The sequence below is a fragment of the Eulemur rufifrons genome, chromosome 2 (genome assembly GCF_041146395.1).
Source record: "Eulemur rufifrons isolate Redbay chromosome 2, OSU_ERuf_1, whole genome shotgun sequence".
NCBI classification, from domain to species: Eukaryota; Metazoa; Chordata; class Mammalia; order Primates; family Lemuridae; genus Eulemur; species Eulemur rufifrons.
In genome coordinates, this window is record NC_090984.1 from 5,486,644 (window position 1) to 5,505,679 (window position 19,036).

General features: G+C 50.0%; 1 protein-coding gene across 2 annotated transcripts; it reads right to left on the reverse strand.

Annotated features, from left to right (window-relative positions):
- Positions 1-1,552: 1,552 nt before the first annotated feature.
- On the reverse strand, positions 1,553-17,810 carry LOC138388410 (cytochrome P450 4F2-like). Of its 2 annotated transcripts, XM_069476575.1 has the most exons (14): positions 17,704-17,810; positions 17,099-17,297; positions 16,200-16,280; positions 15,222-15,366; positions 13,137-13,190; positions 12,917-13,044; positions 10,596-10,717; positions 9,736-10,006; positions 8,919-8,985; positions 8,619-8,748; positions 3,729-3,862; positions 3,555-3,619; positions 3,292-3,374; positions 1,553-2,845 (listed from the first exon to the last, which is right to left on the reverse strand). In XM_069476575.1, the coding sequence occupies exons 1-14, from the start codon at positions 17,808-17,810 to the stop codon at positions 2,668-2,670; spliced, it is 1,764 nt and encodes a 587-aa protein (XP_069332676.1). In that variant the 3' UTR covers positions 1,553-2,667. The 2 variants fall into 2 exon arrangements, with proteins under 2 accessions (XP_069332676.1, XP_069332684.1); XM_069476583.1 differs by lacking the exon at positions 16,200-16,280 and having other exon boundaries at positions 1,555-2,845; positions 17,704-17,808.
- Positions 17,811-19,036: the final 1,226 nt, after the last annotated feature.

Genomic DNA, 19,036 nt, shown 5'->3' on the forward strand with positions numbered 1-19,036 from the left:
GTTTTCTAGATATAATGTCACATAATCCGCAAAGAGTGAGTGTTTGATCTCTTCTGTCCCCACTTGGACACCCTTGATTCTGCTCTCTTGCCTGATTGCTCTCACAAGGACTTCCAGAACTATGTTGAATAGCAATGGGGACAGTGGGCAACCTTGTCTGGTTCCAGTTCTAAGTGGGAATGCTTTCAATTTTTCCCCATTCAGTATGATGTTGGCTGTGGGTTTGTCATATATGGCTTGTATCATTTTTAGGTAGGCCCCGTCTAAGCCTATTTTGTTAAGCATTCTTATAAAAGGGTGTCAAATTTTGTCAAATGCTTTTTCTGCGTCTATTGAGAGGATCATATGATCTTTGTTTTTCTTCTATTTATGTGGCGTATTACATTTATAGATTTGAGTATGTTGAACCACCTCTGCATCTCTGGGATGAAGCCCACTTGGTCATGATGTATTATTTTCTTGATAAGCACCTGAATTTGACTTGCTAGGATTTTATTGAGAATTTTTGCGTGTATATTCATAAGGGATATTGGTCTGTAGTTTTCCATTTTTGTTGCGTCCTTTCCTGGTTTTGGTATTAGAGTTATGTTGGTTTCATAAAATGTGTTGGGGAGGATTCCGTCTTTCTCAATGTTGTGGAATAACTTTTGTAGGATAGGCACCAGTTCTTTATAGGTGTGGTAAAATTCAGGTGTGAAACCATCTAGTCCTGGGCTTTTCTTTTTGGGGAGGTTTGTTATTGCTGTTTTGATTTCAGTTCTTGATATTGGTCTGTTCAGGAATTCTATTTCTTCCTGGTTGAGCCTAGGGAGGTTGTGTGTTTCTAAAAATTTGTCCATTTCCTCCACACTTTCCAATTTGTGTGCATAAAGGTTTTTGTAGAATTCATAGATGATATCTTGTATCTCTGTGGCATCAGTTGTAATTTCTCCTTTCATGTTCCTGATGAGAGATTTTTCTTTTCTGGTCTTAGTTAGTTTAACCAAAGGCATTTCAATTTTGTTTCTCTTTTCAAAGAACCAACTTTTTGTTTTATTAGTCTCCCATATAGTTTTCCTGTTGTCCATTTCATTTAGTTCTGATATGATCTTATTAATTTCTCTCCTTCTGCTGGGTTTGGAGTTTGTCTGTTCTTTTTTCTCCAGCTCTTTGAGTCTATTCATTAGATTGTCTATTTGTAAATTTTCTGTCTTTTTGATATAGGCATTTATGAAAATAAACTTTCCTCTCAGGACTGCTTTAGCTATATCCCACAGGTTTTGATAACTTGTGTCTACTTTGTCATTTAGTTAAAAGAATCTTTTGATTTCTGTCTTGATTTCCTCATTTATGAAATGATCATTCAGGAGAAGTTTGTTTAGCTTCCACGACTTTGAGTAGAAATGAGAATTTCTGTTAGGGTTGATTTCTACTTTTATTCCACTGTGATCTGAGAAGATGCATGGTATAATTTCCATTTTTTAAAATTTTTTAAGACATGCTTTGTGTCCTAGGATATGGTCAGTCTTAGAGAATGTCCCCTGAGCTGAAGAGAAGAACATATGTTCAGTGGATTTTGTATAGAATATCCTGTAAATGTCAGTAAGGCAAGGCACACTCTTAAAAGTCATGGCAGGAACAACTACCTTGAAAGGCAGCATGCTTCAACAGACTTTCTGAGAGAGGCAGTGATAAGGCCACATTTATTGAGCATTAACTGTGCACCAGTCACAGTTCTGAGTCCTTTGTATTTATTTGGTCCTCAGGACAATCACAAGTTAGGTAGTGTTGCTGTCCTCATTATATGGTTGAGGAAATGGAGGCACAGGAGGGACATTAACTTGCCTCAGTCACACAGCAGAGCCAAGACTTGAGCCCATGCAGTCAGGCTCCAGATCCCATGCTTTTGGGGTTGGTATTTGTGTCCACTGGTCTGGCTTTGAATCTCAGCACTCAAAGGGGATGGCGCTGACCCGTACCCCACCCCAAGATGGGCCCGGGAGGCCTGTGATGGGAACGAAGGAGGAACCAGAGGTGAGAGGGTGGGGAGGAGCTCCTGAGTGGGCTCAGCCAGTGTGTGTTGTCCAGGCTGCCCGGGCAGCATCAGGGGCCCAGAAGAGGAAAGGGAGGGGCTCCCTGAAGGTAGGGGAAGGGGTCACGGATGGGACCACCTGGGAGGGGCAGACACAGGGGTGGGACGTTGACAAGAGCAGGAAGGGAACCAACAATCTCAGAGAGGCTGCCAGTGTGGAAGGTGTAGGCCCTGTGTTCTGGGCTGGTTAGGGGGCTCTGTCTTGTGGGGGTGCACCTGCAGCCCAAACTAAGAGATCTGCCCCTATTGTTTTTCTCGCTGACTGAGAGCCTCAATATTGCCTGTTACATCTGTCCTCAACTCAGGTACTTCTCCTTCTCAAACACCTCCCATGGCTCCCTGTAGCCCACAGGGGAAAGTCCATACTTGGGCTCTGAGACAACCTGGCATCCGCCTGAGGGCCTTGTGGTCAGCCAGAGAGGCAGTCACGTTTTGGGGCTCAGAACCACCAGCCCTACCCTAACCCACCCAGGCACACGCCCTGGATCCCCACAGTCCCCAAGGGCTCCCTGCCGTCTGTCGACCAGGCTCAGGCAGAGGTGGCAGCTCAGTGTGATTCCCAGAAATCTGCAAAGGTAAGTGGATGGGTTGAGGGGTCACTGTGTGTCCGCCTCCAGTGGCTCCACTCTCAGCCAAAGGCCGCCTTCGGCTCGCATGATCAGCTCTGGCTTCCTGCGCGGCTTCGTGTGGTCAGGCAGGAGGCGGAAGCGCAGCAGAGTGAGCGCCAGGACCACCTTCATCTCGGTCATGGCGAAGGTCTGCCCGATGCAGTTCCTGGAGGCCGAGGTGGGGACTCTGAGTTTGCCCAGGACAAGCATCCTGGCCCCACTGCACCTGGAACCTGGCCCGAGAGGCCCCTGCCCCCACCCAGATCAGCTTGAGGAGCAGAGAGAGGAGCTAAGTGTACCCGGGATCCCTCCCCCAACCACACACACACACACACACACACAGTGTGGGCTTGCATAACCCCTGAGCCTGGCCCAGACTGCAGCCCTCAACTCACAACAGCAGAAAAGGGGAATGGAGTGCTGGGCACACCACGGTACCTTCACAGCTACCCCATTCTATGGACCTTTGGCCTTAACCTTGGGAGAGGGAAGGGAAGGAGAGCTGAAATTATAACGATCTGCAACTTCCCTTCCCCGACCTTTTCTCACGGTCATGCCCAAACGCCCCGCACCCATCACTGCGTCCCTGCCTGGGACACACACCACCCTTACCTGGGCCCTGCAGAGAAGGGAATAAAAGCCAGAGGTGACCGCTGCTTGACGTTTTCTGGGTCGAAGCGGGAGGGGTCATACACCTGGGGGCGAGAGGGAGACAGGCTTGCTGGGTGGGTCTCCCAGGACAGCCAGCCTTGGAGAGACAGATGAGAGTGTCTGGTAGTGGGGGAGAGAGGAGATCTCGGATTTCCCTGTTGAAGCCCCGCCCCCTCCTCTAGGACCCCCGGAATGGGCAAAAATGGTACAGGGGCAGTCAGCACCTCAGGGTCTGGCCACACAGCTGGGTTGTGATGGGTTCCAAAAATACTGATGATGCAGATGACACCTGGACGAGAGGAGGGAGCAGTCAGGACAAGGTCCCACTGCCTGATGGGCCCCTCTTCTGCCCCAGGAGCCTCCTTCCCCCACCCCCCCACCCCCGCCATTGTGGGTGCCTTTGGGGATGACCCGGCCATCTGGGAGCACAATGTCCTGGGTGCAGCATCGGGAGATCATTGGGGCTGGAGGATGCAGGCGCAGGCTCTCCTTAATGCACATGGTCAGGAAGGGTAGCTGTGCCAGGTCGTCCCTAAGGAAACACCCCCCCCCCCAACCCAACAATTATCCAGGGAGCAAAGAGAGAAACAGAATCCTCCAGGTGCTGTGTTTCCCAATGAGAACTTTTCTCCTTATAAGAAATTAAGCTCCACGGGAACTGAATATTTGAGAATTATAAAAGCAGAAAAAATTAGAAGAGCAGAGAATTAGAAAAGTACCATAGGAAATTTAGCCAGGTATTTTTAACAGATAGTTCTGAGGAAAACACAGCATCCAAAAGCCAACTGTAAAAAGTTAACAAATTTGCAGAAAAATATTTTTTTATGGCAAGAAAGCAAAAGTGTAATACAAATGAATAAGAAACAAAATACACAGGTCCAATGTTTTGCTCTTATTTATGAATGTACTAGAGATACTAGCAAATGCAATTAGACAAGAAAAAAGTAGCATAACAATTTGAAATGTTGGGGTAAATGTATCATTTTGGCAGGTAGTGATTTTATATTTAGAAAACACAAGCGATTCCATTGGATAACTTTTATAAACATTGAAGATCCAGTAAGTGGGCTGAATTCTTTGCCCACTTCTTTTCCAGTGCCTATTTAAAATGTTAGGACCTGATACACTTAAGTGGCTCAAAATTTGAAAACTCTATATAACCTCAGCCACCTGTATGGCCCAATACCACCTCACAGGTTCCCTGGGTTATTAATTTTTAATGTGTCCATCCAAAGCTACTTTTTAAGCATCTTTAAGAAATTATACAGTAGCATGCTATATAACTATACTGTAGTTATCATGCTATGGTACTATACATACTACTGTGTATCTTTTCTTATTCAACATTATATCATTCTCTTCTTGTCTATCTCCTAGGACTTGTGTCAAAATAGGGTTATTTCTACTCAGGAGCTATGAAATAAATTCCCCATGGTTTCAATTAGAGCTTTTAAGACTCTTCCTTTAAAAAAAATATTAAATATGTGACTTATGTGGACATTTCCAGATAGCTTCCCAGTTTTCCAAGTGCTTTTATTAAATGACCCATATTTTTCCTGTTGATACTAGACACCATTTTTAGTATTTACTATGTTAATTGGGTGCAAAATCTATATGCCTAAATCATTAGTTTCTTTATGTAGAAATAACAAACAGTTGGAAAAGATAATACAAGAAAAGATGCTAATAACATTAATATAAAATACCTGGATTAAGCTTAAGAAACATGAAATCTCTATATTCCAGATAAACTGATAAGTTTTCTTCAATCCAATTAAAAGATACACTTCACTATAGCAACAAAAGTGTCCAAGGGTTGGTTTAACAAACATGCATAAGATCTCTAAGCAAATATTTTAAAATCTGTTAAAAGACTAAAGATTATTTGAATAGGTGAATATCCATTTCATACTATGAGAGAGGATGTGTCAATATTATGAAGTTATGTTTCCCACAAATCAATCATGTATTGAACTCAACCAATGAAATATATATATTCAAGTCAGATTAAAGTCTATCTGACTTTTTAGAACTTGATAAACTTACTGTAAAATTTTTCTGGAAGAATAAAGATCATGAAGAGGTAGGTCAATTTGAAAATAAAATATTAAAGAGGGGGAAGTTATTCTACCAGAGAGTAAGACCTATTATAAAGTCACAGTAATAAAAAGTGTGGCACTGCTGCAAAAACAGCAGAATGGACCCATGGAACAGAGAGAGACAGCCGCGTAAATAAGTGAAAACTTCGCATCTGGTAAAAGAAGTCCCACAGCTCCCTAGGAAATGGATGGGTAGTCTGTTTGTAAAGTAAAATGTAGACAAATTTGGTTTTATAAAAATTAACCAAAATACCCCTCCAAATCAAAAGGCAATCTTTTGCAACACAAGACAGAAAAAAGATTAATTCTGATACACATGCCTATAAGTAAATATGAAAAAGAAATGAACCCAAAGAAAAAGAGCAAAACATGTAAGATGACCACTTCTGTACAGTGAAAACAAATGACTTATCAACACGTGCAAGGGATGGTCAATCTCATTGTTATTTAAAGGAATGTCCATTTAAAGAAGAAATATAAAGATTGACAAAGATTTAAAATAAATACAAAAATAGTATTGTTGAAGTTATGGCAAAGCTGGTGCCATCAAACTCAGGTAATAGGAATGGCTTTGCAATCATTAAAATTGTGCATTACAGTGGTCTTTGATTCACCAATTGCACATCTTGGAATCTTTTCTTCAGAGGTGCTCCCACTTTATGCAGTGGTCACTGTACACACATGCTGACTGCACCATGTTTAATTTAGCAAAAGGCTAGAAACAATGCAAGTATACATCAGTGGGAAGATGTTTAGATAAATCATGGTACATCTGCAAAATAGACTATTATACAGCTACACCAAAGGAAGAAACGAGGATCAGGAGTTCTATTGCACTGCAGACTAGGAGGTAAATCAGTACAGGGACTGGGAAGCTTATTGGTGATACCTATTATAAATGCAAATATTTACTTAGGAGTCTTCAACGTGAGGGTGAGCTGAATAAAATATGGAATGTTACGCAGCTTCAGCAAAAAATAGCCATAAGACACACTGTTGAGGGGATAAAACCAAGTTGCACACACACACACACACACACACACATATCAAAAGGTAGAAACTATATGAATATATAAGGAGATGACTTATAGCTAGGTAGATGGATAGATAAACAGATAGATGATGAATTGATATCTCTAGACACCCCTGGGGAGAAAGGGAGGAGATTCAGGGCGGTGGGAGGAATGTCAACAATAACCCTAGTCTTCTTTGTAATGTCTCATTTAGTACAAGAAGAACTTGTTCTCATTTGTTTTTGTAATTCAAAGCTCATTTTTCATGTGACATATATACAAAGTGGAATGCTACTCAGCATTCAAAACGAAAGAAATTCTATCATTTGTGACGCCATGGGTCAACCTGGAGGCCATTATGCCAAGTGAAATAAACCAGGCATGAGGAGACAAATACCATGTGATCTCACTTACCTGTGCGACCTAAAATAGATAACATAGATACCATAGAAACAGAGAAGAGAATGGTTGTTACCAGAGGAGGGAGAGAGGAAAGGAACGGGAAGATGTTGATGAAAGGGTACAAGTTTCAGTAAGATGGGAGGAATACATTTTTGAGATCTACTGCATAGCATGATGATGATAGTTAACAATAATGTATTGTGTTTTTCAAAATTGCTAAGAGAGTACATTTCAAATGTTCCCACCACAAGAATGAAAAGTATATGAGTGGACAGATACGTTCATTAGCTGAATTCTATTCTTCCATATTGTACACATATATCATAATATCACATTATAGTACATAAATATATAAAACCAAAATGTGTCAAATAAAATAAAAAAAAAATTTAAAAATCAACTAATTTTCCAAAGCTCATTATTTTGAGAAAAAGAAACAACCTCACAGTATATTGTTAATGGGCAGACCTGTGTCGGTCTTAGATACTCCCATTTGTACAGAAGAGGAGAGTGTGTGTTCACATAAATGTGGGCATCAGGTTAGCCATTTTCTGGAAGGACACACAGGAAACCATTGGCCATAGTCACTACTAGGGTGCGGCTTAAGAAGTAAGCATATTTCTATCATAAACTCTTCTGGACACTTATATTTTTTACCAAGTGAATAATTTTTCCTGAAATCCTGGTTTTAAATGCACGAAAATGTTTCTTTGCCTCACAGAAAATGCTGTGCTGAGCAAAGCCTTGGAGGGGAGGACACCACCTCCAAACACCTGTCTAGCCCAATGCTTCCATTGTATGCCCCCATCCTGGCCTGGTTCAGACCTCAGAACTTCCCCCCTGAACCCTCATCCACAGCGTGTCCCCTCCAATCTCCTGTCCACACTAGCCCTAGAAAGATCTTTCTGGTACCCAGATCTGACCTCTCCCTCCCCTGCTCAACCATCACCCCTGGCTCCCCATTACCCTTGGGGTAAAGTTGACCACTAAAACTCCTCTCTCCCTCTGTCTCTGTCTCGTCTCTCCTCACACCTTTGCCCAGCCTGTCTCCTTGACCTTGAGCACTGTTTCCCAGTTGCACCCAAATATCTACTGACCATCATTCAGGGACTCAGCTGAGACAATTTTTTAACCCCCAGTCCTGTTTCTCTTACTCTCAACTCTATTCATGCTCCTGTGGGCTGGGAGTGTCCTCATGTGGGACTGTTCCCCCAGCAGACTGGGAGAACCTCAAAGGCTGGGTCCTTCCCAGGTCTCCAGAGCACAAAAAAGTGCTGGGCACAGAACTGGGGTGGGAAGGTAGCGCGGGAGTGTTTGCTACATGGAGGCTGGGTGGACGAGTGACACAGGTGTTCTGGACAGGAGGTGGGTGACTTTTACCTCTGGGTCTCCTTTGGGAATCCCTGGCCTGGACAGTCGGGTAGGAATTAGGGCACAGAGGAGCAAACACTCAGTGAGTGAAGCTGTTTAAAGGAATGGTGTTTCATGGAGAAAAGAATGGGAGTGGAGACGAAGTTCGTTAATGAACATGTGCTAAGTGGCGTCATGAGCTCTCATACATCGTTACCAATTCTCTCAGCAACCCCAGTCTTTCTGTCCCCAAAACCTGCAATCTTTCCCCTGATAGCCAACTGGGTCCCAAGTCCTGTCTCTGGATCTTTCCTATTACCACTAAGAAATACTGGTAGAATCAATAAATACAACTTTTCTCCTCCCCACCTGCCAGCAGAGCTGATGAGGGGCTCAGGAACAGGCCATGAGGACCTGCACTCACCATTCAATCTCTGTAGGCTCGCGGTCCCTCAGCAGCTCTCGCACCTCCTGCCGGCAGCGCTCCTGGTATTCTGGGTGCCTTGCAAGGTTGTACAGGACCCAGGAGAGACCACTGGCCGTGGTGTCATGGCCTGAGTGGCAAGAAGGTTGACCTGGGTCTCTGAGCTGCTTCAGCACCAGAGGGGTGGACAGCGCCCTTGCATGGAGGCCCTCAGGGAGGATGGGAGGGATGGAGTGATCAGGGTCCACCCACTGCATCCCTGGGATGGAGAGACCCATGTCCCCACACTGGGACTCTCACCACCAAACATGAAGGTATCAGCCTCCGCTCTTATGTCCTCATCTGACAACTGCTTTCCATCTTCATCCTGGGGAAAAAACAAAACCACCCAAATCATACTAGCTCTGAGACTCCTGGGTCTAACATGAGACAATTTCTGAAGATGCATTCTCCTTCCAGAAACCTAAACCCACCCTGCACTCCTAGATCTCCCTGGACACCATTGCCAGAGCCCTCGCCTGATGGGCTTCCTCCATTACTGCCTGGCCTCCTCTTTTATCCCTGGTGGAAGGAATCAGTGATCCATGAACATTTTCATGTTTCTGTATAATGAGGATTTTTGGGGAAAAAGTTGCTGGCATCCTAGGTTTCAGGATGTTTAAAGGACAATTTGCCTTGGAGCTTAGAAATTAAGTGTTGCTCCAAAGATATTTGCTCACATTCAAGGGTAGTAAACACAGAGAATGCTATCTCCCCTGAAGGCATTTGGCTTATAAACCCATACTCATTGCCTTCTCACTGGGGAGTAGTTTATACTCCAGAACAAAGGTCTCTCTCTCTCTGTCTCTGGAAGGATGAAGGCACAGATGTGCCAGCTGTTCTCTATGAGCTCCAAGGTTCATAATGTGCGGGCCCCTCTACTGTGGTGCAAATTCTGGTGCACTTACAGGTGAAAACTTTTAATTGCCCTAGCAGGAATTAGGGAATGGGTCCCTTCTTGACTCAAATAATTTCCATGCTCCCCAGTGTCCACTGGATCAAGTCCAAGTTCTTGGATTTGACATTTGACATGAAGCTCCCCATTCTATCTCTGGAGTTCAGATCCCAGGAAGCCCACCTTGCTCAGCAGGAGAACATCGATGAAGTCCAAAGTCTTGGTCTTGGCTTTGGCCTTGAGGAAGTCATCAACATCCTGATTGGGGAGGGTGCGGCGTCGCTCCTGGATGACGGCATCTGTGAAGTCGTGCACCAGGCGGCAGGCCTTGCGGAAGCGCTGCCCATCGCAGGTGAGATAGTACAGGAAGTCCACGTACAAGAGGATGTTCTGGCTCCTTTTTTCTATGAGGGCGCTGAGCTGCAGGATGGTGGCAATATATTCACTGGGCTTCCTGCAGGATCAGGGAATGCGGAGGAAATAACTTAACACACCTGAAACCCAGGAGCATTTCCCACCAGCAGCCAGGATCTACCTCCCATCAGGAAACGGAGTCTCCAGAAACAGATGGACCCACAGATACACAGACGGCATCAGCCATGAGACTTGACTCTCCAAACCCTCTTCTCTGCCTGCATCCACCTCTGTCAGCTGCCCGGGTGCCACTAGGCAGCCAGAGCATAGCTTGGCATCATGCCCCTCCTCTACTCTGTCTCCTGCCCAGTATCCAGGCCTGCACCTTCTCTTTCCCAAAACCGTGCACACAGCTCAGATGTTATCAGATTCCACCTGGTCTTGGCCCAGCCCCCACCCTAGCCTCCTGCACACAAAGTCACCTCTACTGTGTGCTGCACATGCTCTACTCATCCTAGCCTCCCTGCCTTCACTCGAACATTTCTACCTATTCTTTCCGGCCCTTCACAGCCCAGCTGTGACGTACCTGCTCCAGAACGGCTCTTGTGGTTGTTGTCCTCAGTCCTCCCTCCCCTACTTACCCCCTTGGGTCCACAGCTCAAGATCCCACGCCCTGGGCAAGGACTCACTCCTGACAATTGCTGTCAAAGCTGAAGATGCATTTCTGCAGACTGTCCAAGGTCATGAGGCTGATATGCTCAAACATGTCCAGACGGGCACTGCCCTCTGAGGCCAGGCGCTGCCACTTGGCCTGCAGAGAAGGTCACAGAGCTGGGGCTGGGCCTTGGCTCTTTGGAGCCCCTCCCCAACCCTGAACATCAGGATGGACACATTCAGAACCAGCCTCTTGGTCCTCTGCCCCAGGTACCCATCTCCAGGGAGGACCTGGCTTGGGTGAAAGCAGAAGCTTTTACTATTAGCAGATGAAGATCCCATGGCTGGGAACAAGAGACCCGAGTTCACGTTTCAGCTCTGCATCCTGTGCTCTGTGTGCCCTTGGGCAGCTCAGTGCCTGCCCTTAGGTCCCACCTGTCAAATCGTCAGTAACAGTTAAGATGTCCTGATTTGGTGCCAGATAAATGAGGTTAGAATCCCTGCTCCACCACCCCAGGACTTACTACATGGGTAGACTTGGGCAAGCTCTCTAATCTTTCTGGCCATCAGTTTCCTCATCTGTAATAGGGTGAAAAGAAATGCTAACTCACAGGAGCATTAAAATTAAATCGTACAATTTATATCATGGAATTGGCAAATCGGCACAAGGAATCATTTCTGTCACATAGTGAGTGCTCAAAAATATTGGTTTTCCTCATCTTTATTATTATAAATTGACTGCAAAAATATCCCTGTGTTGGTAGAAGTAGTCTTCCGTGGGCCCTGAGCATCCTTGCTGGGGACGCCAAGAATGCAAGGCCCCGATGTTCTTAACCTGGGTCATTTCTCAACCTTGTGATTGCAGAGAAGAACCTTGAGGGATAAGGTAATAATTCCCCCAGACACATTTTAGGCTTACTCCTGTTTGCTATAAAATCAGGTTCCCTAAGCCTAGTGCCCCTTCCCTGTAATGCAATAGACTCCGGGAACAGGCATCGATAGAATCCCTCCTGTGTCCCCCACAAGGGATTTGGGTGGCTTGGAAAAAAGAGGCAAACCAAGAGGAAGCACGTGCTATTGTGCCGTGAGTAGTCAACTGCCCTTTGTCTCTGACCCTGGAGTCTCATGTCTTGTGGCAAAATCCATGGAACAGTAACACGCTAACTTATAACCTTGCAAGTAAGGAAGAAAACCCTAGGCAGTTCAAAAAATCCATATCCCACCTGGAAACCATTCTTCTAAGTGAATTATCAGAAGAATGGAAAAGCAAACACCACATGTACTCACCATTAAATTGGAACTAATCGATCAACACTTATGTGCACGTATGGAAATAATATTCATCAGATTCAGAAATCCAGTGGGTGGAAGGGGGCAGCGGGTGATGGGTAAGTCCACACCCAACGGGTACAGTGCACGCTATCTGGGTGATGGACACACTTACAACTTTGACTCAGATGTTACTAAAGCAATTTTTCTAACCAAAATGTTTGTACCCCTGTAGTAATCTGAAATAAAAATACAAAATACATACAAAAATCTGTAACCCCAATTTTCCACTTCTCCCTCTGCCTACACCGTTTTCAGTGTGATTTTTCAGCAACTTCCATTAAGAGATGAAGCCTATTTTACCCACCACCCTTTGATTTTGTGCTGGACCTTTGACTTTTTTTTTTGGCCAACATGATGTGCAGAAAATGGACCTAATAATTCTAACAAGCTCCAAGAGGCATTGCAGCCTCCTCTCACTCCTTGGAGCCCTGTCCCTGCCATGTGAACAACCCTGGGATCCCTTCTGGAGGGAGAGACTCGCATGAGGAAAGTCCAGCTGTCCCAGCTGAGGCCATCCTAGATCAGCCTGACGCCGGCCAAGCCCCACACAGGTGAGAGACGGAGCCAGGATCAGCAAAGCTGCCACCTGACCCGCGCAGCTGATCACACACCCCGAGTGACCCCTTCCACATCCACAAGAACCAGCCCACTATCCTGTAGACTTGTTAGCAATCATAACCACGTTGATTAAACCAATGAGTTTGGAAGTGGTTTGTGTGCAGCAGTAGCTGCTATGTAATCTTCCTCATTTCTCTTTTGAGCTCACAGGAATTCTGTGAGAGAAACATAGAAACCGACACTGTCTGAGCACCTACTATGTGCCAGGGACAGGACTCCGTTACATCATCTTGACCGCCTTTTAAGTAGGGATTATTATTCCCATTTTACAGATGAGGAAGCCAAGGCCCAGAGAGGAAGAGCAATGACCCTAAGCCTCCCAGCAGAGCCAAAACTCCAGATCAGACCTGTCTGTGGTCCCTCTACCCCAAGGCTCTGGCCAGGACCCCAGGGTCAAGGGACTTACGTGCATTATGTTCACGCTGTCATTGAAAATCTTCACGTAGGGCTTCAGGATGTTGAAATGGAAGGCGGGCGTCAGCATGCGACGGTGGCGGCTCCACTTGTCACCACCGCTCAGCAGGAGCCCCTCCCCTAGTAGGGCAGCCAAGGGCAGTGAGCAAAGGCAGCACCTTCTCCTGGCCCCACAAGGCTGTCCCCAGTCCCATTCACCTGAAGTTACTCACCCAGCCAGGGCTTCATGAACCTGGAGAAAACGTTGTCCTTCAGTGCAATGGTGGCTGACATGAATGAGGACAATCAGGGACATGGAGGGGGAGGGGAGGGGCTTGAGATGGGGGTGGAGGGGCTTGCACTTCCCCCTCCAAGCCCAGCACAGCAGGAAGGGGCCAAGGGCGGACAGAGCAGAGGGGATGGGGGAAGGGAGGGATCCCCAGACCAGGCTGCAGCAGACACTAGAGCAACACACAGCCTAACACGGCACAGCGCACCCCATCATGCCTTGACATGGCTCCTACATGGTTCAACATGTCTGCAGGACCCGAACATAGCTCAACACCCTACAAAACACCTTCCTAAGAACCTAGGACACCCTGTCTGCCCCAGAACTCTCTGACGTCTCCTGACAGGGATCTCAGACGTGTGACCTGACCCCGATGTGTCAACAGGTCCCGACACAGCCACAGCACACATGACAAACCCTAAATGACACAACATGGTCTGAATTTGACCCGAAATGGTCTGACATGAGCTCAGCATGCCCCATGGTTGGACCCCAGATAGGATTTAAATATTAATAGAATCTTTTTAATATCCCAGGTGTGGACCGGGTGTGACCCAGACCGTGCCCCAGGTGTGATGACCTGAATGTACTTAAGGCCTGTCTCGGTCCACACAGGGACCCTGGGACCCGGCCCTCAGACCAGCCCCAAATATGGCCCCTATGTGACAAACAGGAGAAAAGGAACGTCTCAAATAACATTTCAGACAAGAACCAGATAGGCCCCAACATGTTCCAAGTGACCTTGGCTACAGCTGAGCCCCAGACGTGGTGATCTCCATGATTCCAGGTGTAAACCAGGTGTAAGCAGGTGTAACATGTACCAGGTCCCACCTGGCCCCAGGCGTAAATATACACGTGACAAGATGTGTCCATACAGCAGACGTCACACAGACGTACCCAGACTACGGCAGACAGGACCAGAGGTCAGAGGTCAGACAGGTCAGTCCAGGGGAGACAGAGGCAGTGGCATCTCCACCACAGCCCCTCCTGTCTGCACTCGGGTCCCAGGGCCAGCTGGAGCAGCAGAGAGACCCCAGCAGTGGGCGAGCTGCGGCCAGTGCAAGGTCTGTCTGAGCGAAGAGCACGGGCTTGGTGCGGGGGGTGGAAGATGCGGACGCCCTGACAGCCGCCCTCTCCGGACTTTATGGTCAATAGATTTTTCTTTGCTGACACCACATGAGGTTGCGTTTCCATCACTCACAACTGAAAGAGACGTCAGAAGCCAGAGAGAGACCCAGGGACCTGCCCCGAGTCACTCAGCATTTTAGCGTCAGAGCCATAGTCCCTGTGGGATGCTGCCGGTTTCCCGGCTCAGCCTCGGCTGTCCAAGGAAGGGAGGGCAGAGAGCGAGGGAAGGGCACCAGGCTGCAGTGGGGTCTCCTTGGAGATTCCTGGGGCCTGCAGCAGCAGAGCAGTGAACTCAGGGCAGACGAGCCACCGGGTGGGGCAGAAGAGCTGACCCACAGGGGTGGCACTCATGCAAGCAGCCCAGGTCCTGCACCAGCGGCCAGCTCTCCTTGTTGTCCTGGGCTTGGGCACATGCAAGGCTGGCACCAGGCCTGGCAGGGAGCCTGCAATACTAATGGTGCCCACGGCATCACTCTTCCTCCACTTAAAAAATTCCTCCTCATCAATCCAGACCCAGCTCCAGCAACTCCTCCTACAGGAAGCCTTCCTGCCTGCACTAGCAGAAACTTAGTTCTCACTGAGCTGTCAGAGTTCATCTTCCTCTGGTCCATTCCTGACCACACGAAGTTGGGGAGTTCCCCCAGGACAAGGCCTTGAACTGAGAGGCCTCCTGGGGCCCCAGTGGTGCCCAGGACACCAGGGCAGGGAGCAGACGGCAGTGCAGGGAGGAGACACTGAGGTGTGGGTGGGTGAGTACAGGAAGGGGAGAGGAAGGTGCCTGAGGGAGAAGAGGGAAGGAGGGGCTGGGGTCTTGCAGGGGCCACAGAGGAACTTGGGGGACAAGGGGCTGGAAGCCCTTGGATGTGCCACGGCGCCCACCACCACTAGCTCCGCATGGTACCTGAGGCGTTCAGGACAGGTCGGATGATGTCGGGGTGGCACAAAGTGATGCCGGGGAGGATGGGGCCCAGCCAGAACTTAAAGCCCTGGGGGTAGGTGGCCACCAGCTGAGTCACGTCCCTCAAACCCTCCTCTGTGGGGGTGACCTGCAAGCAAGGCAGAGTTGTCACCTGTAATGGTTAAATTTAGATGCCAACGTGACTGGGCTAAGGGATGCCCAGATAGCTGGTAAATACAATTTCTGCGTGTGTCAGCGAGGGTGTTTGCAGAAGGGATGAGGAGTGGAATGGGTAAACTGAGGAAGGAAGATCCGCCCTCCCCAGTGCAGGCGGCACCATCCAACCCACTGAGGGCTCAGAGAGAACAAAAAGGCGGAGGAGGGGACTTGGCTCTGTCTTCCGGAGCTGGGACATCCGCCTTCTCTGCCCGTGGACATCAGAACTGCAGCTGCTCAGGCCTCTGGACGCGGACTGAATGACAGCTCAGCGCCCTGGGTCTCCAGCCTGCAGACGGCACAGGGTGGGGCCTCTCAGCCTCCACAGTCACGTGAGCCAGTTCTCATAGTAAATCCCCTCTTGTCTGTCTAGACCTACACCCAGATCTGTGTGCCCTGCGATTCTGTGTCTCTGCAGAACACTGACTAATCCACGTCCCCAGGAGTGGCCACCGCAGGTCCCCCATGCAGCCTCTGGAGGTGGCACAGCCTCTGCAGTGAACGGCATGTCTGGATCCTGCCCAGATGGAGGGAATCTCTGCTTCCTCCTGCTCCTTCTCTCCTGGGGCTTCTCCAAACGCCACAGGTGCCCCCCAGGGCAGAGGGAGAGGACACGCTGTCTGCCCACACAGGGGCAGAGGAAGGGTTTTCTTGTCCTGGGAGTGGTTCTGGCCTGGGGGCAGCCATATGGCGATGTCCCCACCGAGGGGGCTGTGGGCAGCAGTGTGACCTCAGGACGTGTCCCTAAGGCAGGTTTCCACATGCCTTCATGTCCTGGCTGGTGCACGCGGGCTTCAGTTCCTCCTCTGGAGAAGGGTCTGCACCCTCGGGACCTTCCAGCCTCAGCTGACCTCGGGGAGCAGACGGGAGCTCTCACTGTCCATCACGACAGTGGCTCCCACCTGTGAGCATCTCTGTCCGTCAATCTCTGTGCATGGTGTGTGCTGTGCGCCCTCCCACTGAGCCTAAGGACACGCCCATGGCCCTGCCATCACAAATGAACAGACTGGGGCCAAGTCCCCCAAAGGACAGAGCAGGTCCAAGTCAGAGGCCAAGGTGTGGGAGGGGGTTAGGGAAGGCTCCTGAGAGGGGAAGGGAGGGGCCAGCTTTCATGCAGGCTGCACAGCAGGGCCCGTGGGGACATCTCAGTGGGGAAGAGCAGGTAAGAGGAAGCTGCCCAGGAAGGGCAGGGGTGGCACACTGTCCCCACCTGTCTTCTGGGCCAGCGGTGCCCCTGTGTGTTTGGGGGGTGGGGGAGTCACAGCCCAGAGAGGGGCAGACACAGGACATGGGCCAGGCAGGGAGCAGACCCCGGATGGTGCCCCTCAGGAGGCCTCAAGTCCCGCAGTGGAGAATTGGGGACACCGGGGGTCCCCGCTCTGTGCAACCCTCCCCGGGAGCCCTTACGGTGCACCAGTGTGGGAAGACAGGCAGGAAAAGGATGCTGAGCAGGCTGGGCTGGGAGGACAAGGAGGGGACAGAGGCCTGGGACGGCACAGCAGAGCAGTGAGGCAGTGAGCAGAAGAGTGAGTGAGCCGCCGCCCTCGCTTCTCTGCCGTCCCAGCCCCCAGCCCACCTCCACCCCTGGCTCCCTGAGCCCCTTCCCGGCCCTGGGGACGTCCACCCACCCTGACACCCCAGTCCTGTCCTGCTGCCACACTCACCAGGCCCAGGTGACCCCAGAACCAGCTCCGTGTCGGGGGCTGCAGGAAACAGCGGAGGCGGCTGCAGGTGCCATAGAAGGCGTAGGTCCAGGCCAGGACACGGGCCAGGAGCCAGGAGGCCCCGACCAGCAGCAGCAGCAGCCACGGGGAGGTGGCCACCGGCCCCAGGCCCAGCCAGGACAGGCTCAGCTGTGGCATCCTGCAGGGCAGACGGGTGCAGGGGGAGTTCCTGAGGCCCAGGGGAGGGAAGGGGGCTCCAGGGCCAGTGCAGAGGGGCAGGGGCGGGAGGGATCACAGATGGGGACGCAGGGGCTGAGAGCAAGGAGGGAGACCCAGGGACCCCAGGGGAAGAGGCAGATGAGAGGTGAAGAAAAGGAAGAATATGAAGAGGAGGAGGGGGAGGAGGAAGAGGAGGGGGAAGAGGAAGAGAGAGAGGCTGATGACAGTCAGAAAGCCCCAGCCTGAATCACAGGGAGACTGCCGGGGGCTCGGTTTCCAGGAAACCACCATTCCCAGGGCCACATCCCTGGAGCCGCCCCAGCTTGGGCAGCCCCTCCCCATCCCGGGCCAGGACCCCCCCAGGGCCACCACCCCCATCCTGGCACCTTCTCTCAGGAACAGCTTGTCCACACAACCTCCTCGTCCCCCTGCTGGGCGGTCTTTGCCCCTGGGCCCTGATAATGGCGGCTGCAGCCGGGCTGGGCTGGGCCATGCCAGGGCAGGTGTCCAATACATGGCGCGGGGGAAGCAGCTGTGTGCAGAGGAATCAGCTCGGGAGGACACAGCACCTCCCCCACTGAGGTGTGGGGGTGAGTCAGGGGCGATCAAAGGTGACTCAGAGCCTCCAGGTTTACACACCAGGGTGTGGCAGACAAAAGCATGAACTAGAGAATTCAGGTGCCAGGCGATCAGGGCCAGGCCAACCCTTGTCCCGATCATCTCCTGAGCTCCTGTCCCAGTGAGGGCCTAGAGGAGAACATGCGCCATTTCTCGGTGCTGATTAGGAGGCTTAGAGATGAAAGCCCAGGGGCCCAGACTGCGCAGTCTGGCAGGAGTTCAAATCCCTCCTGGAGGCAGCCCAGGCCCTGGGCTGAGCCATGACTGCTAGGAACAGAAACAAACAATCCAGTTTGCGATTATTCCAGTCAGAGTCTAGGGATAAAGAGCCCAGCTGCTGGCCGGTCGTGGTGGCTCATGCCTGTAATTGTAGCACTTTGGGAAGCCGAGGCAGGAGGATCATTTGAGGTCAGGAGTCGGAGATCAGCCTGAGCGAGAGTGAGATTCTGTCTCTACTAAAAATAGAAAACATTAGCTGAACACTGTGGCTCACCCCTGTAGTCCCAGCTACTTGGGACACTGTGGCAGGAGGATCGTTTGAGCCCAGGAGTTTGAAGTTGCAGTGAGCTAGACTGATGCCACTGCACTCCAGCCTGCACTGCAGAGAGAGACCCTGTCTTTTAAAAAAAAAAAAGAGCCCACCTGCAAGGGCAAACCTAGAGGCTGGGCTCAGTGTCCAAGGATAGAGGGGAGGAACTGGGGTTGAGGCTGAGAGGGGCCGTGAGCACACGGGGTCCACGCAGTGAGGGCAGAGCCAGGGGACCCTGAGTGGAGTCCTCGTGCTGCCCTGCCCTTGCTCTGAGTTTGGACAGTGGCAGCCGTCCGGGGCTCAGTCTTCCCATCTGGGAAATGGGATATCAGATGAGGTCCTAGTTGGGAGACAGGATGGGTCTACAGAGTTGGGAGCCCCAAAAAGAGAAAGTGAAGGGAATGCTGGCAAGTGGCCCTTGAGCTACTGTGGGCCAGGGCTCTGCTCTGTGCAAGAGACTGTGAAGTCCTTCTACTGTGTGCTCTATGTAAAGTGCACCCACTGTGTGTTCTACGTAAAGTGCACCCACTGTGTGCTCTACATAAAGTGCATCCACTGTATGCCGGGTACTC